The sequence below is a fragment of the Canis aureus genome, chromosome 21 (assembly GCF_053574225.1).
Source record: "Canis aureus isolate CA01 chromosome 21, VMU_Caureus_v.1.0, whole genome shotgun sequence".
NCBI lineage: Eukaryota > Metazoa > Chordata > Mammalia > Carnivora > Canidae > Canis > Canis aureus.
Window position 1 is genome coordinate 18,549 of NC_135631.1, and position 24,107 is coordinate 42,655.

The following is a 24,107-nucleotide window of genomic DNA, read 5'->3' on the forward strand; positions in this document are numbered from 1 at the left end:
AATAGTGCTTCTGAATTGACTTTCTGATATTGTAGTCCAGATTTTGTAACTCTGTGGGAGAGAGGACTGTTTCTTTCTTTTGAGGTGAGTTTTTCCTTCTAGTCATTTTGCTCAGTGCAGAGTGGCCAAAAACAAGTTGTATTGGGAAAAGGAGAAAAAGAGAGGACAGAAAGAAGGAAAGAAAAGAGAAAAAGAAAAAAGGAAGAAAAAAAGAAAAAAAGAGAGAAGAAAAAGAGAAAGAAAAAGAAAGAAAAAAAGGGGGTGGGGGAATCAAACAAATCAAAAAGCAGAAAAAAACAACAAAAAGAAACAAACAAAACAAAACAAAAAAAAAAACAAAACACCGGGGAATATCTTCTGATTCTGTATACTTTAAGTCCCTTGACTTCCCCTGGAACTTGTCTGTCTAGCTGGTCTTCTGGGGGAGGGGCCTGTTGTGCTGATTTTCAGGTGTTGGCACTTGGGGGAGCTGCTCTTCCCCCTGCCTGGTGCAGGGCTCAGTGGGGGTTGTTTACCCCGTGAGGCCCCAGGAGGAACAACCACAGTGGTGGCGGCCAGCTCTGGAGCCCTGGATTCAGCTCCTGCAGTAACTAGGGAGCTCTCAGTCTGCAGGGGCCTGGAGGCTCTGGGGGCGGGGCCGCTGATCTGCTCAGCTCAGGGCAGGAGCGTCCTTGCTGTCCTGTGCCCTCCTGGCCTCTGCCTGTCCCGGGGGGAGGCCAGATCCTGGGCTGTGTCCCTGGCGCCCTGTGATCCCGGGCCTGTGCTGTTGGATTAGCGCTCCCAGCGCACAGCCCCCTCCATGCGAGTCTCCGCCGGAGCCCCTCCAAGCTGCTGCCGGGTCTGGCCGTGTGCGTGCTGCAACCCTTTAGGGAGCTCCGGGCACTCTCCCCAGGGTGCAGGTGTCTGTTAGTGTCCCAGGGAGCCTGAGGGCATCCCTGCCCCTCCTGGGGTCCTGCTCTAACTCCCTGGGAGCGCCTTTCTGCTGGGGAAGATTGGTGAAGCTCTTGCTTCTCTGGGACCAAGCTTTCCTGTCCTGGGGGCATGTGGCTTTAGCCTGGCTCCTCGTGGGGCCCCTCCCCCTTGGATGCCTTTTGTTTCTTTATTTCTTTTTTCCCCCGTCTTCCTACCTTGATATAAGCGTGAACTCTTCTCACTGTAGCATTCCATCTATTCTCTCTTTAAATCTCAGGCCGAATTCGTAGGTTTTCCGGATGATTTGAAGGTTATCTAGGTAATTTGGTGGGTATAGGTGATTTGGGGACCCTACTCTTCCACCATCTTGCCCCTCCTCGCCAAGTATTTTTCTAAATGAGCCACAACTTGCAGAGCAAGGCCAATGTGTTCGGAGCCATGGGTGCTCATAGTGCCCGAGCCACCTAGGATTTGCCAGTAATGACCAGAAGTGCTGGGTGTTGTTACCATTGTGTCATGAGGAAGCCATGGCTTTTCCCAAGGTTACAAGCTCCCCCCTCAAGGATCAGGCTGAGAGTTGAACCTTGGCTTGTTAAACTCTGGAGCCCAGGTTCTTTTCTATCATATTACACCACTCTTCTCTCTCTTTTGTTTAGTCAGTCTAGTATTGAATCTCCTGGATGGGAAAGAAGCAACTCAACTGCTCTGTGTTTCCCACTTTATCAACACCCCTTCCCATATTCCACCAGAGTAGAATAACAAACTCTGCCACTCCAAGGAAGCCTAGGAAGATGTGCACCTTTCAGAACTGATCCATTCTATTTGCTACTACACATTTCATATTCAAATCATGGATTCTAACCCCAGGGGGCACAAATGAGAGCTCTCTCTACCTTTTTTATGAAGTTGTCTTCCAATTCCAAGCTGCAGGAATTAGGTGGACAAAGAATGCTTGGGGCTATACACACTGATAAATTATAAGTTGTCATCTGATTGGATGAGGATTGTTGCTCAATGTTGTATAACACTCCCAAAAAGTATTGCAAGAGAACAACATTCACTTTTGGTCTCTGGGCTAGAAGCCTAAAGTCAGAAAGATGCATTTGAATAAGGCAAGTCATTGTATTTAGGAAGCTGGAAGTATAGAGACGGAGAACAGAGAACATCTTTCTAGATCCAGTACACAACCCATTGTAACAAAGTTCCAGGCATGAACGTATACAAAAATGTTTCATCGAATTCAATTTCTGAGCTAACCCACTCTGGTTAAATGTTTGACAAACTTAAGGTTATACCACTGGCTGTTGATGCTCTACCATCTGTCTTAGGCCACTGAATTTTCTCTACCAGGTTCATATATTCAGAAGGTGTACAGTGACTAAGGATTCCCCATTAATAAGGTCAGGAGAAGTACAATAATAGCCATAAGATATGCCTATTGTGAAACTGGTCTCCATGGGTGAGAAGAATTGAAACTCTTGGGCATTGAATGCTATTTTAGTGGCCAAAGTGGCAAAAAGTAAGACAAAATTTTCCTAATAGTATATTGGCTGTATTTCTGAGACATGACCAGAGTAGAGTAATTATTGCATCATTACCTCTGGGCCGCATTTATTTTCTCCTCCTCAGTCACTTCATCAATAACACCAAGCCATATATCATAGAGGTCGGATGAAAGAATACTTCTTTAGATTCTTCAAAGATAATCCTTATGTGGATAAAAAAAATAGACACACACACACACACACACAATAGAAAATATATATTGGAAATATTACAGAGAAAACACTTAGTTGAAAACTTCAGTTCAGTCCCTACTTCCTTCATAGATACCCAAATTGACCACACGGAGCTCAGCTCTGACTCTCCATTGACTTGCACAAGCAAAAGCAGGTGTGTGGATTTTCTCCAACAAAAACAAAAGCATCAAAGCAGAGCCTAGGCTTCAGTGGCAATGAAGACAAAGCTCCCTTCTATCATATGGCACTTACTCTTTTGTGTGCTTTTTTGCAAACTACTACAAAAGCTACTCTCATAAATGCTTCATTCTTCCTTTCTTTAACTATACAAAAGTAGACAGTCTAATGGCAAACTCATGATGGTCCTGAGGATATATTCATTTCTAGTGTAGACCAATTCTCCAGATAGTTTGACATGATACTTTTCAGGCCAAGGTTGCAGAGTCTGATTCTCCACAAAGATTAGTCAACTTTAGGAAGGGAAATTTTTAGAAATGTCTAAGGACTCTATGCACACGTGGTCACCATATAGTCTGTGTTTATAACACAGAAATAGAAAAGACCCTACTGTCTTGCTAGAAACATCAATTCCATGTGTGCACCTTAAAGAGGGCAACACTTACCATGCTATCCAAGTACCTAATGTATCATCATTCTTTCCCCTGTCTCTTGATGCTGGTAGTGGGCAGGGACTATTGCTATTTATCGTGTAGTTGAACAGTAATGGGGGACAAGGAAAGACCAAATGTGACAAGGAAAGACCAAATATGACCTTGATTCTAAGAGTGTCGTCATTACTGCATTACCATAGATTTGACCAGAGCTGTTAGCAAGTGCCAAGGTAGATGAATTAAATTTTTTGTTCTAGTTCTCACTTCTTTCTCCATTTACCGTTTTAGCAATAGAACTGGATATCTGTGATTTAGCTGTATAATTTCAAAATTAATCTATTTCTTGAGTCGATCTATTGAATTTTCAGAATTCCAAACTACTTTTGTCTGTTGCACCTACTCCAAAAGTTAGATTTATCAAAAGAGGCATGTAGCAAGAGCTGGTTACCATGTCATTATAGCCTTGGATGGTGGGCTAGACATCACAAATATTAACGAAAGGTTGCTTAGGATGTGGTGGAAAGAGACACAAATGGCGAAATCCTTCCTCCATGACTTATAAAGTAAAAGGCATTAAGAAAGAGGAGACAGTGATGGTTAGGAATGATTTGGTCGCTTCACCGAGCCTTTTTGGATTCCTCATAAAGTAAACATTTGCTTACTATTGTGAACTTCTATACCTATTTTCAAATGTTTCATATGATTTTTCTTTTGGAAACTGCCTTCATTAGGAGGGTGGTGAGGAAGTCATCAAAAGCAGGATGTTTGCTTTGGTAAACATTATGTATGTGGCAGTGTATATTTTGAAGTTTATTATTATTACTAGTAGTCATTTTAATATTAGTATTTTGCATGGAGTCCTCAGGTGGCCGGTGTGTGGTAAAAACAGAAAGTATTTCTAATGTATGGGGCTTTTAACTCCTACAGTAGCTTCCTTAAATTTTGATTTCATGAAGTATTTTTCAGTTTGACAAGTTCTTAATCAGTTATGCCTATGATGGTTCCTGGGCAATCATAATGAAAGGCACCAATCACAGCTTCAGTTACTCATGTGTGGATAAAGCTAGAACTTTCCCCACCTTGAAAACAGATGCTACCACAAGAACAGATTCGCTGTCCAAGTTAACTGTGTCCCCAGAATTTAGTTTCTCCTTTAGGATTCTGCATGATTTTATACTGGCTGATTTTCTGAAGATGCCTTCCATGAATGGCCCTTTCCAATTGATAAAGGAAAGCATATCCTGTAGGAAAAAAAGAAAAGTATATGGCATTTCATATCGCAAGCCCAGAGCAAAAGCTTGCTTCCTTTTTGAAAGAGCTAGGCTATGGGATGGTATATGGTTTTAGAGCTGGAAGGACTAAAGTCAATTTAGATTCTTTAGTCAATGTCTCTCTATAGTTTCTACCCAAACGTCCACCTTATGGTCATACACTGAAACATTTTAATCACTTATTTTAATCAGATTATTTCATTGAATTTACCCTTTTAAATCAAACTTCCTTGTTTCAAGTCCTTTGTGGAATCCTCGTCTGTCTCCCACTTTACCAGTCTTTTCTTATTTCCTTACATAGATGCTCTTCCACAAGTATGGAAGTCTTTTTGCCATACTCATTTCCCATTTGTTGATTCCTCTTTAAGTGATTGTATCCTGCATTCCTACTATCTCTATTTCCCTTCCTCTCTTTTTAAAAAAAAGCTCAAATGTTCTCTTCTTATTCTCTGATTACATTCCCTTCATGAGTCTTTCACTGTCCTTTGCTCTATCTTCATGTCCTCTCCCTGCAGTGTAGAAAGAGAACAAGGGCTGGAGTCAGATAGATCAAGGGATCAGAAACCTATTATGCTTCTGATCATTTGTGTGACCTGGGGCACATGTGAACTGTACTGAAACCTTTGTAATTCATTTGTAAAGTGTGGAGGATGATAGTGCTAGCTACCCCCTAAAATTGCTGTGATGCAAGGACTGGGGTAGTAGCTAGCATGTAACTAACGTGGTAAATTTATTCACACCTAGGGTAACATTCCCAAATCTAGTGCAGGGCTTGCAGAGGTACTGTGCAAATTTCCACACTGACAATTCAGTACACCAATTTGAGATAACACAGGAAAACTCTGTGGCTTTCATTTAACATACTGTGTTAGGATTACTGGATTCATATTTGCCGCAGGATGAGTCTTTATGCTTAGGTAGGATGTTTTTAGTTGTTAGATTAAGTAGACTCAGTTGAAGGAGGCCTGAGACTACTGTGAGTTCAGGAAGACTGGCAGAATGTGAAGATGATTCATGCACACAGAGTCCATTTTGACTGATCTGAACAGGTCTACATGGGTCTCTGTGGAAACAAGTGGAATGGACAAAACGTTGTCCTGTTGTATTGGCCTCATGACTCTGCAGTGGGTAAATCAAATGACACTACCAAAGCTTCTCAGCCACAGCCCAGGGCTGTCTAATGATTTCTCCATTTGGGGGTAGCTTTGCATGAGAACACTTGGCCTCTCTGAGGTCCCCCTCCTCAGGAAGGCAATAAAACACCAGACTGAGACCTACCAGAATTGGGAAGGGCAAGTTGTCCTTATCACAGATATCCGTGAGGGAAACTCCAAAAAGCTGTCCTGGTTTTGCAGACGGTGCAGCTGTGCACTGGTTGTTCTGGCAAGTGCCAGCGCACCAGCAAAAGGCCGAGTTTCTGAAAGCCCTGATTTGCATGATCTTCTGGCCTGAATCTCAGGAACAAGGGAGATTGGTGTGTTTTAATTCACTTAGCCTTATTTTCACCATTGCCATTATATACAGCATGTTCATTGTAGAGGAGGGGAAACTGAGTCATTTGCTGTGTAGAACTCTCCACGTTCTGATGTTGGCTACCAGCATCCTCATGGCATTGATGAGTTCTTGCCCATATCCTTCAGATTGATGGTTAAACCTGGGGACTCGGTCAGACTCAAGGTCAGTATTTCCTGTGCCATCAGTTACTGTCGGTTACACTGCATCAGGAGGCACTGAACCTGTAGATGTTTGTTTTCTACTGGTATGATCAGTGGGTTCAGGGGTCAGATCTGATTTTCAAAGCTAGAAGGATTTGGTCTTCAAATCAAGCTGAGTTTGGTAATCCTCTGCTCTCACAGCCAGTCTCCCCTGTGCCTCAGATTTCCTCTTTGGCTTTCTGAGTGCTCAAGTTTCTACCATCCAAAAGATCTGCCTCCCAGGACACAATCTGCCTGACCCTACTTCTCTGGTTCCTCTGCTCTGGGCCATCTTCAAGGATGACTTTCTGCAGTCAGTGTCCTTGGGAAGTTGTCATTACGTGCTGGCTATGTGGTGGCTGTGTTTTCTTGTCATACCCCACCAACCCACCCAGAGATGATGTTTTCGGTTCAATATGTTTAACATTTACTGAAAAGGGCCTAAACCACAATGAAGCGTGGAAACACACTTCCTCACACACACACTCAAACATACATGTATATATACACCTACACACAAGTACAAGGCTTGAAAGAAAACATAGAGAAAAACAAGAAGAGATTATGAATGCATTTATGTACCCCCAGTTTCCAGAGATGATTTTTAATTACTCAACATTCCCTATCAAAGGAAGACCTTTCCAAAGAAAAGGTGATCAGCAGTGAAAAGCTGAGTTCAAAGTTTCTAGTGCTCAGCTGTGAATGTTGTCGTTTGAAGATACCTTAACTTGCTTAAATAACTGAATTTTTTAAGGGTCAACAGATGAGCCAAGCTGTCGAAGGATAAACAGATGAGCAACATTTCACCAAATAACTTTAAACACCTGGTCACTTGGCTTTTCTGCGATGTAGTGAGTGCATCACCCCTCTACTCATGTGGGTGCCAGCACTGCACCACAAGCATCCTGGTTCTGCCACTTAGGAAGCTCAACATTTTAAGGCTTCGGTTTGCTCAACTTTAATATAAATGATGCTGCCTACAACTCATTAAACTACATAATATACTACTCAGCACAAGGCATGGCTCAGGGCAGCCTTGAAAGTGCTCTGGAGATATAGAGAAAGAAAGGAGTAATGGTCTACTTAGAAGATTTAAAACAAGCAAAGAACCTTCATAGAAATGAGTTGGTTCTTGGTGGCAGACTTTTGAGTTTTTTTAAGCTTGATTTTGGGTAGTTTTTGCATTCTTGCCTATACTGTTCCTCCTCATTGATGACAATAAGCTCACCCAGAAAGAATAAATTCTGTCATGAATTGTGTTTAAGTGTGGAGACATGAGTCAAGAGAAGGCACTTGAAGAAAGGCAAGTGGCTCACCTCTCCCTTGCTTGTTCTGGGCTGGGTGCCTGGGCTTCAGGATGAACTGGCTTTGCATCTCTGTGATCCTCTGCTCCAGAAGGAGGGACTCCTGAGTTGTGGAAGGAGAGATGGAGTCCTCTGGTTCCTTTGGCAGCAGTTTAGTAGATGGAAGATGGCTCATTTTAATTCCATAGGGATATTCATGTCCTGTAGGGAAAAAAATCTGAATATTCAGGCTGATGGTGATGGCTATCATCAAACCTACCTTACCATTAGTGTAAGCATCACCCTGGTATATATTGCTATTTTTCTGTGACTTCTAGATAAAGAAGGCTGTGCCTCCTGAGTGAGCATCATATACACCCTTGATGGGAACACCCTACAGAAAGCATGTGCCCAAGTGAAAGATTTTAATAAGAGAAATAATTTAAAGCATGTTTGCTTGGAATACATATATTCATGAGTGCATTAAACAATGCTGACTTTTGCTGTGTTTCTGTCTGAGAATAGTTAAGATTTTCTAGTTTGTGCCTTGATATTAACTAGATCTATACATCTTAGGCAAATTACTTGACCCCGTCGAGCCTTACATTCATTCTTTGAAATGCTTGTCTGCATACAAACTTATCAGAGTGAATATATTAATAAGCATTGGTGGTTAATATTTTTATTTTTTATTTTTATTTTTTGGTTAATATTTTTTTTAATATTTGGAGTATATATATTAAGAATTGCTATCTTCACTATTCTCTCCGACATAATGTCAGTTGAACAGATTTTTTTTTTCATTTCCTTTTGTCAATTCTAGAGCCAGAGCTACTCTAGAGTAGTGGGATGGGTTGCCCTTATGCTTTATGGTTCTCTCCCACTGCTGCCCTCCCTCCAAGGGGTGTCCTGCCAGGCAATGATCAGAAGGAAGACTGCACAGAGTTGGAAACCCAGAAGCAAACTGTAAAACGATGGTTAGAGAATAGAAAACCACTCCCAGAGCCATCCAGAATTGCCTGCCGAGTGATTTGTTTTGCTCTTTTATGCTTTAAATTGTTTTTCCTCTCTAGAGAATTTTCAAAGACCCTATGCTATGATACGGATTTCATTTTTTAAGAATAGAATGAAAATTCTCATTCTGTCATTACTGATTTATTATTAAATGTACCTAAGGGAGCTTTTGCTGTTCTTTTCATCTGTCATAAATGCAACATTCACAAGAATCACAGAGACTTCCCTCTATTAAGGAAAAAGAAGCTTCTATGACAGCAATACAACCAAACCAAGATAACCAGGAGTTAATCCACAATTGAGAATTGAGAGTATGTTTTAAAAAAATGCATTTTGAATGCTGCTAATGGATCATCATGAACAACAGGCTCTTTGGATTCCTTAAAGCTGGTTTCATGTGTGAAGCTATTCAAAGTCTAAAAAGTTATCATCTACATCATTTTATCTAAATTAACGCACTTTATTAAATATATAAGTATTTAGAGCTTTTTTTCTTTTTACTGCTAACCAACTTTTGTTTTTTAGATTTTATTTATTTATTCATGAGAAACACAGAGAGAGAAAGAGGCAGAGACACAGGCCGAGGGAGAAGCAGGCTCCATGCAGGGAGCCCGATGTGTAAATTGTACTCCCCTTAGAGTTGGGCTTTTGATGGACTCCACTCTTTTGTGAGTGGTATTAAAGCAATGGGAAGTAGATCCTAAAGAGGAAGAACAGTGATTTCAAATCTGAAAACTTAATTGTGACTATGTGATGCAAGCTATGTGATCATGGGCACGTTGTTAACCACTTTGATATTTAGTTTCCACAACTGGAAAAGGGTTAATTATAGCTCAGAGTGTTCCTGCAGCTGCAAGGGCTATTCGGATATAAAGAATATAACCATTCAAATTAAATCATATTTAAGAAATTTAGCATTTTGATGTAACTGTCTTGGCTCAGAAACAAGAATATCTTTTTAGGGAAAAACACCTGTAATATTATTTTTTTATACATATGGCAGATTGTAATATGTTAAATTAGTTCCTAAAAACATTATTCTTCATCACTGTGATCTTCTGAGAAAGATCAATCCATGATGCAAAATTACTAAATATCAGTATTTTCTCTGCTAAAATTTTCACAGCATTTAATATCCAAAGTTGTGAATGTCTTAAGGCTCATTCACACGTGGACTTATCACTTACCAGCATTTTTTTTTATTGTGGTAAATTACACATAAAAGAAAATTGACCATTAGTGACCTTTAGTACATTCACAGTTTTGTGCAACCATCATGACAACATTTTTATCACCCCAAAGCAAACATGTGTCTATTAAGCAGTCACTCTCCCTTCCCTCCTGTCCCTAGCTCCTGTACCACATTTTGTATATTTGTTGATAAACACTTGGTTCTTTCTTTCTTTCTTTCTTTCTTTCTTTCTTTCTTTCTCTCTATTGTCAACAATGCTGCTACAAACGTTTGTGTATCAATTTTTGCGTGGACATGTTTTCCTTTCTCTTGGATATGTGTCTGGAGGTCATATGTAATTCTGTTTCACTTATTGAGGAGCCATCAAACTGTCCATGGTGGCTGCCACATTCTATATTTCTACCAGCAACACTGCTCCCCACCCCCTCCATCACCATTTCAGGACCTGTCGCATCAAGAAAGTAGAATGCCCATTTAGTGTCCCAACCTGACTAGGTGCATAGACACAGCTTCTAGTTACTATGCCAATCTGCAGAACAGTAATAATAATCAATAACAAAAGCATCAGGTGCCAGGTGTTGTTATAAATGCATTCTATGTATTTGTACAGCCTATTAACTAATACAACATGTATAAACTTGACTTCCACATTTTCCTCCTATTAGGGGAAAAAATTTCTTGGGCACTCCCCTACCACTTTATATATTCCCATTTGAAACTGTTTCCTTCCATTTGCAATCTGGAGAAGATATTAAGCAACGGGAACTGTGATCTTTATGGAAAAGAAGACCTGCAGAGAGGATATAAATACATGTTCCTTCTCAAAAAACTTTGAAAATTTTTCACTAAGTTAACAGCTGCATTTTAGGATTAATAAATTAACAACTTGTAAACATTTTTGTTGTCTTACGTGTGAGATTTTGGAGTGGGGTGAGGAGAAGAAAGCAGTGTGCTAAGTGCAACTGCATAAAATAGGAACGAGGCTTGGGGTGTGGATGTTTCAAACAGAGATGCAAGTGTGGCATGATCCCTGTAAACTCAGAGGTGTCTGCTCAGGATATCCAGGGTCGAGAGCCACATTCCCCATCCTCATGTCAGCCTAAGAATGTGTCTTACACAACTAACCTCTACTCAATGGAATCATATTTTTGTTTTAGATTGTCACCAACTAAGATAATCTGTACACAGCAATTCAGGCAACCTAGTATTCAATGACATGATCAATTTATTTGTATAATTACATACTATTGTTAAGGGAATTAACTTGGGAGTGTAAAAGCAATTTTTCAAATTTAATTGGACCCTTTAATAGTACTTGCTCAAGAAATCTATTCTGGTGATTTAAAAATGCAGATACTCCCTGGGAATCAGAGGGCAGGATATTGGAGAGGAGACCTTGAACCTCACTCTGTTGATTCTCCTGCCACATAACCAGAACACCTAACTCCTCAAGTGGCTACTAGAGTCCATTTGAAAAACCATTGATCAAAACTGAAGGAAATTACTCCAGTAGTTCCCAGTATACATTATCTACTTGCTTCCATGTGGATATAAGCACCTTCTTAGGCAGAGTACAAGGCAAAACAAGTGTCATGAGAGGTCAAAAAGTGAGTCACCAGCTTGGTAGACAATAGATTACAAGGTTATCCTTTTCAAGCCATGTAATTACAGGACACTAAGCCATTGGTCTTACCTGAAGGTGGCCAGGAAGTTCACCGTGAGCCAGCCCAACACAAAGGACCTCCCAGAATGGATGTTGGCATCTCCCACTGTATCCATGCAGTTGGCAATCCACATAGTGTTCAGTGGTATTTTATTTTTTATCTTAAAGTTTTTTTTTATACCTAGAAAGATCCCAAACAAGACCTCTGTTAGTTCATTTCAAAAATGTTATGGGAGCAGCTGTGCTCATTAGAGACCAGTTCTCACTGTTCTAGGGTAAATCATGCCTCCCACATCTCTATTACCCTCTGTGCACACACAGCAAATGGTTAGATGGGCCTTTGCAACATGTGTGTTGAGCAAACTCTGGCTTGGAAACCTGAAAACACTTACTCTAATGGCAGCAAATAGCCGTATTTTTGAATGGTGAGTGTTGAGTAACCACTGTATATTTTAGAGCTTTGTAAGAAAACCATTAATTCATTTGCTATTGCTGGATTTGTTACTTATTATACATAATTTTTATGGCTCTTATTGCAGTTAATTATTCATTTATGACTTGCATACTTCAAAAAGTGTTTGAGGGGCTGAACAAAGGTACCTGATACATGATTTATAAAAATAGTTATACATTTTTTTTCTTAAGAGAGACAAACCAGGGGCACCTAGGTGGCTCAGTCAGTTAAGCGTCCAACTCTTGGTTTCAGCTTGGGCCATGATCTCAGGCTCTCGAGATCATGTCCCTGTGTAGGGCTCCCCACTCAATGAGGAGTCTGCTTCCTCTCTCCCTCTGCCCCTCCCCCTGCTCATGCTTGCTCTCTAAAATAAATAAATAAATAAATAAATAAATAAATAAATAAATAAATAAATAAATAAATCTTTTAAAGAGTGTGAGGGAGAGAGATGAAGTCAAAGCAAAAAAAAATAAGCTTGGATCAGAAAGATTTAAAAGTTACTTTCAACCTTAATTTAAAAAAATATTTTCTAGGCTTTAAAGCATAGGTTATTTTCAATTTCCCTTCTTAAAATTTTGTCGATACCATTTTCCCTTAGATTCTGGCTAAAACGAGAAAACTGTTAGCCTACAGACTGAGCCTGACTGAAAAATCATCCATCCATCCATCTGTCCATCAATCAATCCCAGATCAGTGGTCTGGAGGTCTTATATGTAAGTCATGGATACTTCCAATTTCTCTGAGGAGTCAGAAGGGGTGAAACCGCTTTTTGAAAATTTCTGCCTAATCTTTGACCTCAAAGATGAAAACCACCATTGATTTATTTTGGTTGATTAATTGATTAATTTGGTTAATTCACAACTTGGACTCGCAGGTAGGCTTGAGATTTAAATAGTTACAAGTCCTATAAGGGATGCCTGGGGAACTTGGATCCTCCACTCTAGAATTCCTTACTATTCAGAAACACATGTGGAAAACACTGAACTAAACTGAGATGAAAGACACCTCATGTGCAAAAATCCCTATGACTCCACTGATTCATGGAACAATTAAAGCTAAAACTCTTCAATGGGATTTATGAAATAAAAATAATCTCTTAGGAAGCCCACTTGAAGGATAATCTAGATTCAAAGCTTAGGACATAATGAATATAAATATGATGGATACCAACATCTTTCCACATTTTTATTTCAACATTTTTTTATTTCAGCATTACACCCAAGTGCCTGTATCTGTGTGCTTGAAGATTTTTATGGAACATAATCAATTAACAGATAAAATCATTTTTCTAGATAGTAATTCCAAAGGCATTGTCACATCAAAAATATATGGCCAAGGGGAATGATAGACAGATATCTGCTTGTTTTTACGTTTTTTTTTTTCTTTCTAATATAGGTATTTGTGTATATACAGACACCTAAGATCCCATGTGGAAACTTCCAAATATATTGACCTGGAAAAAACCATCCAATAACCTTAGTTCAATAAAGCACCAGGATTAGTTGAACCAAGGAATTATCCTAGAGCTCAGAGCATGGTTTCTACTCTCCTATAACATTTTGAACACTTATCATATGCCAAGCTCTGTTCTAAATATTTTATAAATATAAATATAAATATAAAAAATTTAATCCTCAAGCAACTACACTAGATGGTCTCTATTAGTTCCATTTTACAAATAAGGAAACTCACAGAAAGTGTAAATAAATTGTCAAACGCAGGAGACAGGGTCTGAACCCAGACAGCCTAACTCATAAGCCCATGTTTGTAAACATTTGGCCATGAAGTAGCCTTTTCATCTTTCCTACCCTCAGCCTCATTTCTGTCCCCAGAGCCATCAGGCTTTCTCATGGGATTTATATTGGGAGTGAGAGGATAAATCTCAAGGCATTATATTAATACAGTCAGTTGCTAGCTTGGAGATATTTAAAACGTGTTTTAAACAAAGCTTTATACTTCAATAGATTCTTCTAAGGTCTTACTGTGTTTCTTTACTCCCAATCACTGACCCAATTGGATTATCTCAGCAGAAATTAGAAAGTGTTAATCTACTGTAAACTGACTCAAGAAGAAGGAAGAGGAGGAGAACTGCAGTTTTTACTTCTAAAAATAGTCCTTTACTATAGTTGTATTAACATGATGGATGTCCTTCTTGCTTTCCACTACCTTAACCTTTATGCCAGAAGGTAAGCCCCAGTGAACTGTGGAGATTTGCAGGATTCTAGGGAGATTTCCTCTGTTCTAAGATAGAGGTATTCTCTTACAAATGTTGGAAGCAGGGGTCATAGTCTATTCTGTAACTATTTGTCATTTCACTGACAATGAGTTAATAGTCATCTTCATCTTTTGACCAAATTAAATTCATTTTTTATTTCATTTCTACATTCTTTAATAACTAACGATGAGGAATGTGATGTCTAAAGAGGGTGTGAGCTAAGTTCAGTCCCTTTTTCTAAATTCACAGGTTTCTATATTTTATTAAGTAGATACTATTCTCTCTTTTTTAAAGATTTCATTTATTTATTCATGAGAGACACACAGAGAGAGGCAAAGACATAGGCAGAGGGAGAAGCAGTGCCCCAAGTAGATACTCTTCTTAAAAATAAAGTGATTTTTATTTTAATTTTTAAAGTACTTTAAAATACTTTAATTTTTAAAGTAATTTTTATTTGAAAAATAACTTTAGTATTCTAATGAATATCAAAAATGATAAGGTTCCATTTGACTTCAATTCTTGTGAATACAAGTTTCTAGTGTATGAAAGAAGTGACAAAAATCCCCAATTTTCACTATTATTAACATCTTGTACAACTGGAGAAATAGAATTTCTTTGTGAAGAAACAAACATTTAATTCCCCTCATTATTACGTGCAAGCCAAAATTCACTAATTCTGACCGGAAAAAACAGGTAGAAATTAATCAACTATTTATTCAATTTCTGTTAAATTCTGTAGTGTCAACCTAAGGTGAGAGAGTTTCCAGCTGATGCCTGAGGGTGAGCTGAGGTAAAATGGAACCTGGGCCACCCTACACCCTTTTTATGGCTAATTGGAAAAATTAGGCACTAAACTCAGATTATTAATTTGAATTGATTGATTGAGGGTATTGATTCCTCCATGTAAGAGCAAGGCATGACAGGGATGAAATATGTTATTTCAGGGGCTATTCCTTTTTAGTTGTTTCCTTCTAGAAAAAAAAAGGTAATTTTTTTCATATTAACAGTGATCATAAATATACCCAAATATTTACTATGGGAATGATCTCATAGTAGTTTTCTAAAGATTGTGACAAGCATTAAGTGCTGCTTGCTACTGCTATGGATGAAATTGTGTGTCCCTCCCACTGCTTTCCTGCCTTCTTACCATAAAGCCCTCTCTGCCAGTATCATCATGTTTGGAGATAGAGCTGCTTTTTTTTTTTTTTTTTTTTTTTTTTTTGATATAGAGCTTTTGAAGGTAATTAAGTTTAAATGGGATCATCAAGTTAAGGTCCTAATCCAATAAGATGGATGGCCTTGTAAGAAGCGGGAGAGATCTGTATGTGTGTACATACATGCATTGAGGAAATGCCTTGGGGTACACAGTGAGAAGGCAGCCATGTGCAAGCAGAAAAAGAGCTCTCACCAGAACCTGACCATGATGATATCCCGAACTCGGAATTCTAAAAATCTGTGTTCTCTCTATATCAAAGACCTTGGCTTAAAAATGAAATTCAAATGCCTGAGATCACTTACATTTTCTAATATTCCCAATGTATATATAAAGTATATAAGTAATATTTTGGGAGCTGAGTCTCTTTAAAAAAACATTAACAAATAAATTGATAAAGATTTTGTCACATAAAAACTCTTGAGTAGACATAAGGACATATCTCAAAAGCAATATGTGAAAGATGAAAAATGTTCAACTTGTTTTGTCATAATGAACCATTTGAAATAAAAATTCAGCCCTTCAATAGATGCAACTCTCTAGTGGAAAAAGAACACTGTCTTTATATAAAATCTTTTTAGCAGAACATCGTAGGCTCTGTAAAACCTGCTGAGAGGTAAGCAGCACCCAGGACAATAAATGGTTCTAGTAAGAAAAGGAAAGTCTTCTCCTCTCCCTAAATGCTATAATAATTACAAAGATGAAAAAAAAAAGAAGAAGAACAGTATTCCCCTTATAAATTGAATATGAGTGGTCTGTAAGGTCCTAACAACCAGGAAATGAGTTTGCTATTTGTTAGCATGTCTCTTGGGCTAAGGATGGAAGGGTACAACATGGTATGGGAGGAAGAACATGGCCTTGGATGAAGGCAGGCCTGGGTTGGAATCTCTTGCATGATTTTCCTTTGTATGACTGGACCATTTCTGAGACTTCCCCTGTCCCCATTTTCATCTCTGCAGCCTGTGGATGATAAAAAATACTGGCCTCAGAGGGCTGTGAGAAAATTTTTATTTATTCATGAGAGATACACAGAGAAAGGCAGAGACATAGGCAGAGGGTGAAGCAGGCTCCCTGTGGGGAACCCGATGTGGGACTCGATCCCAGGACCCAGGGATCATGACCTGACCCAAAGGCAGATGCTCAATCACTGAGAAACCCAGGTGGGTGAGGCATCTGTGATGTTCCTAGTGTGGTTTCCAGCATGCATCCCACATATTTTGGTCTCCCATATTCACCTTGGTTAAATAAGGATAATGGTAACTAGTCTGTATTTTTAAAATAATGACTTGGCCCTCTATCAGGAGGAGTAGAGTCTTTCATATGGACCTCATGCCAAGGTCTGAACATTCTTTTTCTCTTTGTCCTCCTTATGACATCACCACCTTCAAGGTTACATCTATGGGCAATTTCCCTAATCTCAAATATATTTTACTACTATCTTTGCCTCTGATTTTTTTATGATAGCTATACTTCCTTCATTTTTCAATTCACTAAGTGTTCTGATTTATTTCTTACCAAGCAGATTGGAGTTCGTTGTTCACTCAACGTAAAGGAAGGGTTGATTTCAATAATGAAAGAATCTAGGTGTTCATGGAATGTTCTATGAAATTCAGGAAAAAAGAGAGAATAGAAATGGTAGCACCACATAGTGAATAAAAGCCTGTGATTTGAAATAAATAGACCTAATTTCAAATGTAGAGTCTGTCAATTACTAATATGGTTACCTGGGCAGAGCCATTAGACCTCTGAGCATCAAGGTTCTCCAAAATAAAAATAATCTGATCTCACAGGGTAGTTGTAAGGTTGGACAAAATTAGGTACATAAAGTTTTTTAGCATAATATCTGACATGTAGTAAGCCCCTCATAAATTATTATTAATGTAACCCAGATGAGTATAGCATCTTGCCAAATTATTACTAGCAAGTCTTACCTATGACATGGCATAACTGGGATCTAGGGTGAAGGCAGTAAAAAAAGAGGGGGTTAGTTTTTTCTCATGACCAAAAAACTTCTTGATATTTTGTTTGTGGGAGTCTTGTCTTCCATGTTTTGTGAATAATGCAAACAGAGATGGAGTAAGTAAACAGGTGACCTTCCATGACCTGCTCCCAGATGTTTACTGAGCAATTATGTTCTAGACTGGATATTTGATGCATTTGTGTTCAGGGTTGAGAGGAAAGTGCACACAGTCGATTCTTTCTCCTACATTCCATCTGTCTGCTCCATCTTTTTTTTTTTAAAGATTTATTTATGTATTCTTTATGTATTCTTTATTGTTATGAGAAACACAGAGAGGAGAGAGAAGCAGAGACACAGGCAGAGGGAGAAGCAGGCCCCCCGCAGAGAGCCTGATGTGGGACACGATCCCAGGTCTCCAGGATCACGCCCTGGGCTAAAGGCAGTGCTAAACCCCTGAGCCACCCGGGCTACCCTGCTCCATCTTTCCTTTTTACTAAACTGCTAAGATAGAGCCCTGATACCATCCATCAGGACTATTGCCTCCCCTAACTAGTCTCCCTGCTTCCACTCTTGCTTACCCATCCATCTATTATCTACCAACAGTCAGAATAATTTGCTAGGAATATAAATCAGATTTGGTCAGTCCCCTAGTTAAAAATCCTTTGGCAAAATATTTCCACTTTTTTACCATGGCCTGTGAAGACCCTGTGTGACTAGACCCTTGAGCACAGTATCATATCTGATAGCATGGCCCATGCTCTAGGCTCTAGTCAAATCAGTCTTCCCTGAACCCCTCTCTCTGAGGGGTCAGATTGTACCCACATAGGCTGGCAAGTCCCTCAGCCTCGACGGCTCAGGCACATTGTCTGGGAATGTGGCTGCTTCTCCTCTCATAGATTTGGTTTTAATGCTCCACCTCAGAGAGGCCCTCCTAGACTATTCATCTCTAATTATGTTCCCACCCTCTCCACACAGCCCCCATCCACCTTCTATCAGCAACACTAATCATTATCATTCCCCCTCTTATTTTTATCATTTGTAAGTCCCAGGCAGGAGAGACACTGGCCTGTCACATTATCAGTTGTATTTGCTGCAGGGACTTGACACAAAACAAGACCTCCAGAAGTACTCAAGGAATGAAGGACTCAAGCATTGGCAAACACAAAAGGAAAAAAAAAAAAGTAATGTTTTCTTATAGTAAGGGTTAATGAAGAAAGAGAAATTAAGGAGTCAATCCCATTTACGATTGCACCCGAAAGCATAAGATAACTAGGAATAAACCTAACCAAAGAGGTAAAGGATCTATACCCTAAAAACTATAGAACACTTCTGAAAGAAATTGAGGAAGACACAAAAAGATGGAAAAATATTCCATGCTCATGGATTGGCAGAATTAATATTGTGAAAATGTCAATGTTCCCCAGGGCAATTTACATGTTTAATGCAATCCCTATCAAAATACCATGGACTTCCTTCAGAGTTAGAACAAATTATTTTAAGATTTGTGTGGAATCAGAAAAGCCAGGAGAATTTTAAAAAAGAAAACCAGAGCTGGGGGCATCACAATGCCAGATTTCAGGTTGTACTACAAAGCTGTGGTCATCAAGACAGTGTGGTACTGGCACAAAAACAGACACATAGATCAATGGAACAGCATAGAGAATCCAGAAGTGGACCCTCAACTTTATGGTCAACTAATATTAGATAAAGGAGGAAAGACTATCCACTGGAAGAAAGACAGTCTCTTCAGTAAATGGTGCTGGGAAAATTGGACATCCACATGCAGAAGAATGAAACTAGACCACTCTCTTGCACCAGAAACAAAGATAAACTCAAAATGGATGAAAGATCTAAATGTGAGACAAGATTCCATCAAAATCCTAGAGGACAACACAGGCAACACCCTTTTTGAACTCAGCCACAGTAACTTCTTGCAAGATACATCCATGAAGGGAAGAGACACAAAAGCAAAAATGAACTATTGGGACTTCATCCAGATAAGAAGCTTTTGCACAGCAAAGGATACAGTCAACAAAACGAAAAGACAACCTACAGAATGGGAGAAGATATTTGCAAATGACGTATCAGATAAAGGGCTAGAATCCAAGATCTATAAAGAACTTATTAAACTCAACACCAAAGAAACAAACAATCCAATCATGAAATGGGCAAAAGACATGAACAGAAATCTCACAGAGAAATGCAATTTTTTTGAGAATCACAAGAGCACAAAACATGGTACACCTACTTGGTATTAGACATCAGCAACAAATCGCTGTACAAGAAAAGCTGCCGCTTCTGCCTCCTCCAGCCTCTCTTGAGTTCAAAGGGGCCATGGATGAGCACAGTACGAGTGGCACCCTCAGATGATGTAGTGCTTTCGCTGTGGGTGTCCACCTCCACAGACGAGCTCTTCCTGCAACACATCAAACACAGAGCAGCTAGTTACTAGTCAAATACACAATATAGTTTAACGCCAAGTGTCAAGGTTTACACAACACTAAAATTTAGTCTCAACCCTCAAAGCAGAGCTCCAGAGCTCAGAATCAGGGATCCTTGAGTTACAGAAAGCTATAGAAAGAGGTGAGGTCACTTGGGGAACTGATGCTGGGGGAGGACAGTTTCAAGGACGAAGCCCTTGAGCATGCCAACACTTAGAGGTGTGGTGGAGAAAGAAGCAAAGCTAATCATGAGCCATTAGGCAGGCGAGAGCCAAGAAGCCAAAGGTAGAGCTGATTACAAGAAGGTGAATGAACAACAACAAACAGGACTTGTGGCCTAATATAAAATAAAATAATGTGTGAAGAATTAATTACAATTTGCTTTTATGTTAAGATAAAAATGAAGATAACTGAAGATTCTGGAAATTGTTCCCCATCTTATCTAATTCAATATTCAAAATTGGGGTAAAAATTCTCAAAGATCAGCAAAAATACTGGAAACCTCAGAAAGTTTCTGAATACAAGAGTTTAGCTATTATTTGGCTGAGCTCTGACAGGACTTCCTGGTCAGAATAGGTAAAACAACTCAATTGAACAGAATGTAAAAATTCTTTCATAAATAGGACAGGTATTTTTATAGACCCACTGAAAATTCTGTCTCATGGAGAGAGAGAGTTGGCTCTCTCATGGAGTCAAGAAAGTATCTCCGCCTCCCCCAAGGATGTATAAAGCCTGCTCCCTTCTGCTTATCAGCCCTGAATCTTATGAACAGGAGCAACTTTTCAGGAAGCTGGTGCTGAAGTTACTTATTACTTTCTATGTAATTAGAAGAAACAAAAGAAAACAACACTTCCTGTTATTGCCAGTCTGTTTGGATGATCAGAAATAGTGTATCAGAAGACTACCTCATGCAGTGAAGACTTGAATGACCACCTGTAAGTTTAGTATGCTTTCTGATTGACGTGAACATCCTTTTTTCTTCAATTCGTGGGACGGGAAATCGAGTGAGTCTACAGTACTTGGCAGAGTACTGTCAAATGCTTGAAGCCTGAAGATTCCACAGTGGTCTGAGATCACTGACATTATGATGTCACAGATTCAAAGCTCATGTTATAACTGCCAAACTGACATACTGGTTTCCCTATCTTGGCCTCCAAGTTTTGATTTTTTAAAAGTAATCTTTTTATTTTGAGATAACTGTAGATTCATTTGCAGCTATAAGAAATAATACAGAGAGATAATATCAGTTTTTTACGGATGGAGTCTTCCAGAGATGCTTCCATCACCACAAGATGCTTTCATCCTTCCTATTACCCGTTTACAACCACACAAATTTCTTTCCCCCTCCACCACCTCTTTAATCCCTGGCAATCACAAATCTGTTCTCCATGTGTATAATGTTGCCATTTCAAGAATGTTATACAGATGGGATCATATAGTTTATGACATTTGGGGATTTGCTCTTTTCCATTTGATGTAACTGGAAATTCATCTGGACAGCTGCAAGTATTCACAGTTCATTTCTTTGTGTCCCTTAGTAGTACATCATGATATGGATGTATCACAGTTTGCTTAACTACCTGTTGAAGGAGTTCAGGATTGTCTGCAGGTTTTGGCTGTCACTAATAAAGCTACTATAAACATCTGCATACAGGTTTCTGTGTCAGCGTTAAGTCTTAACTTCTCTGGGCTAAATGCCCAGGAGTGCAAGAGCCAGGTCATATGGTAGCTGCTATGTTTTGTTTTTTAAGAAACTGTCCAACTGTTTTCCAGAATGGCTGTGCCGTTTCACATTCTCCCCAGTACTGTATGAGTCATTCAGTTTCCCCTCATCCACAAGAGCAGTTGGTGTTGTCATTTTAGCTATTCTGATAGCTGTGTAGTGTGATATCTCACTGTGGATTTCACTTGCATTTCCCTAATGGTTAGTGATACTAACCATTGATTTGCCACCTGGACATCTCCTTCAGTGTCACAGCACCTACAGGAGCCTGTTAAAAACATGTTACATGAAGACGGTGTTCCCTTTCCACTAGGAAACTAATGGTTTTACAGATGATGAGGCTCCTGCACATACAGGTTGGACTCTGAATCCAAGCAGCCGTGATGTAGCATGAAGGATTCAAATCCAGCTGACTCAGGAGGTCACACAGCTTCCTGTGAGCCACCATCCCTTCCCACATGGACAGTGTCTTTCTTTGACAACTGTGGAGGACTGAAATTTGATCTTACAGACAAAGTTTATGGTTTCCCTTACAGGCTCCTGTAACAGGCATGTGAAAACCTATCTTTTATTCCCCACTAGACTATGGACCTCAAGGAAAGAGTCTGTCTGATCTATCATTAAATTCTCACAATCATTGGCACGTCAGAGGAATCAAAAAATTCTGTATTGAACAAGTGAATGAAATAGTTTTCTGGCAGGGATGGACAGGGAAAAAGGCATGACATAAAACAATCTTTCTCTTATTTACTTCATTCATTCAACAGATAGTGTTTGAACCTATACTAGGAGAAAGGCACTTGATAGGTCTGGGCAACAGGGAGCCAGGCCCAACTCTCACAAAACCAGGATTTAAATGAGGGGGGGGGGACAGAAATTAAACAGAGAATGCCATCAATAACTGCCTAACACAGCCTCTGGAAAGTACAGCAGAGGAAAATTAAAGAGTGTGATGAGAAATTTAGAGAGGGACTTGACACCTGATTTCAATTATGGAGAGGAAGGCTTCTTTGAAGAGCTCATTTGAAATGACCTTTAAAGAATAACTTGGGGGATCCCTGGGTGGCGCAGCGGTTTGGCGCCTGCCTTTGGCCCAGGGCGCGATCCTGGAGACCTGGAATCGAATCCCACATCGGGCTCCTGGTGCATGGAGCCTGCTTCTCCCTTTGCCTGTGTCTCTGCCTCTCTCTCTCTCTGTGTGTGACTATCATAAATAAATAAAAAATTTTAAAAAATAAAGAATAACTTGGGATTACTTAGAAGAGAGAAAGAGGAAGGAAGGGGGAAGGGAGGGAAGATATATTTGTCAGTTGAAGGGACAGAATGTGACTAACTGATGTTTCAGAAACATGGAAGACTTTGCTGGATTGGAGACACAAGCAGAAGGTACAGGAGAGGAAATCGGCCTGTAAATTAGGTAGAGGTGAGAGCACAAGTCCTGGTAGTCTTTTTAGACTTTATTAAGGCTTCTCATCTTAAAACCAAACTAACACAGAAGTGGCACGTAGATAGTGGCCTCCAGACTTCTCACCACTTTTATTTATTTTTTTAAAATATTTTATTTATTTGAGAGAGAGAGAGAGAGAGAGAGAGAGACAGTGCATGTGCACAAGAGGGGGGGCAGAGAGAGAGAGAGAGAGAGAGAGAGGAAGAAGCACAAATGGTGCTGAGTGTGGAGTCTGACCTGGGGCTCTGTCTCATGACCCTGATATCATAACCCTGAGCCGAAATCAAGAGTCAGAAACTTAACCAACTAAGCCACCAGGGTGCCCCTTCTCACCACTTTTAAAGGACAAGTGCTAGTCTGGCCATGCTTGACTGTATTTAGAACCATGGAGGCTCATTGGGCAAGACTTTCTGGCCTCCCATCAAGCACCTGTCAAAATCTATTTCAGGTAAAAAACAATCTATTTCAGGTAAAAAAATATAGGCAGACTTATCTCTGCACCTTCCCCAATTCTCAGATTGTGTCCCATTCTCTGTGTCTCCCTTCAGAGAGGTTAGAGATTTAGAGGCCAGGAAAACCTCTCCTTTTAGAATCTAGTCCTGTTGATCAATTCTGATATGCATCAGACTCACTTGGGAGGCTTTTCAGGCACTCATTCTGAAACTGCCTCCTCAAGAGGTTCTGATTCATCAGATCTGGTAAAAGCTCTTTGACTGATTCTTACATGTAACCAGGATTGTGAGTCACTGGTTTTCAGGAATTAATTGAGAAAGATACAGTGATAGCATCTTCTCCTTGTAGTAAAGCAAAGGAGAGAAAAGTTTGTCTGAGAAAGATAAAAGGAACTTTGTTTTACCATGTCATAATTACCTTTGGAGTAATAGCTGAAGCTTAATTTCTTCCATACCATTGTTATTTATTTTAATTTTATGAATGAGCTCTAAATAGAATAATAGTGATAGGGTCTGTTTTCTTTTCTTTTTAAAAGACTTTATTTATGTATTTATTCATGAGAGACACAGAATGAGAGAGAGAGAGAGGCAGAGACACAGGCAGAGGGAGAAGCAGGCTCCATACAGGGAGCCCGATGTGGGACTCCATCCCGGGTCTCCAGGATCATGCCCTGGGGTGAAGGCAGCGCTAAACCGCTGAGCCACCTGGGCTGCCCTAGGATCTGTTTTCATCTATTTCACCGAACACCTATGTTTTCACCCTAAATATCAAATAGAAGAGATACTGTAAGGTGATCTTTATGCCCATAATACCATACCATTG

The 24,107-nt window shown here is 39.6% G+C and overlaps 1 protein-coding gene across 2 annotated transcripts; it reads right to left on the reverse strand.

The window, feature by feature from the left end:
* Nucleotides 1-2,631: 2,631 nt before the first annotated feature.
* Nucleotides 2,632-22,236, reverse strand: LOC144292088 (rho GTPase-activating protein 20-like). 2 transcript variants are annotated; one of them, XM_077861793.1, is made up of 6 exons: nucleotides 20,568-22,236; nucleotides 19,470-19,637; nucleotides 11,410-11,560; nucleotides 7,544-7,732; nucleotides 5,812-5,987; nucleotides 2,632-4,503 (listed from the first exon to the last, which is right to left on the reverse strand). In XM_077861793.1, the coding sequence occupies exons 4-6, from the start codon at nucleotides 7,704-7,706 to the stop codon at nucleotides 4,306-4,308; spliced, it is 537 nt and encodes a 178-aa protein (XP_077717919.1). In that variant the 5' UTR covers nucleotides 7,707-7,732; nucleotides 11,410-11,560; nucleotides 19,470-19,637; nucleotides 20,568-22,236; the 3' UTR covers nucleotides 2,632-4,305. The 2 variants fall into 2 exon arrangements, with proteins under 2 accessions (XP_077717919.1, XP_077717920.1); XM_077861794.1 differs by having other exon boundaries at nucleotides 5,812-5,981; nucleotides 20,568-22,235.
* Between the last annotated feature and the right edge of the window lie 1,871 nt (nucleotides 22,237-24,107).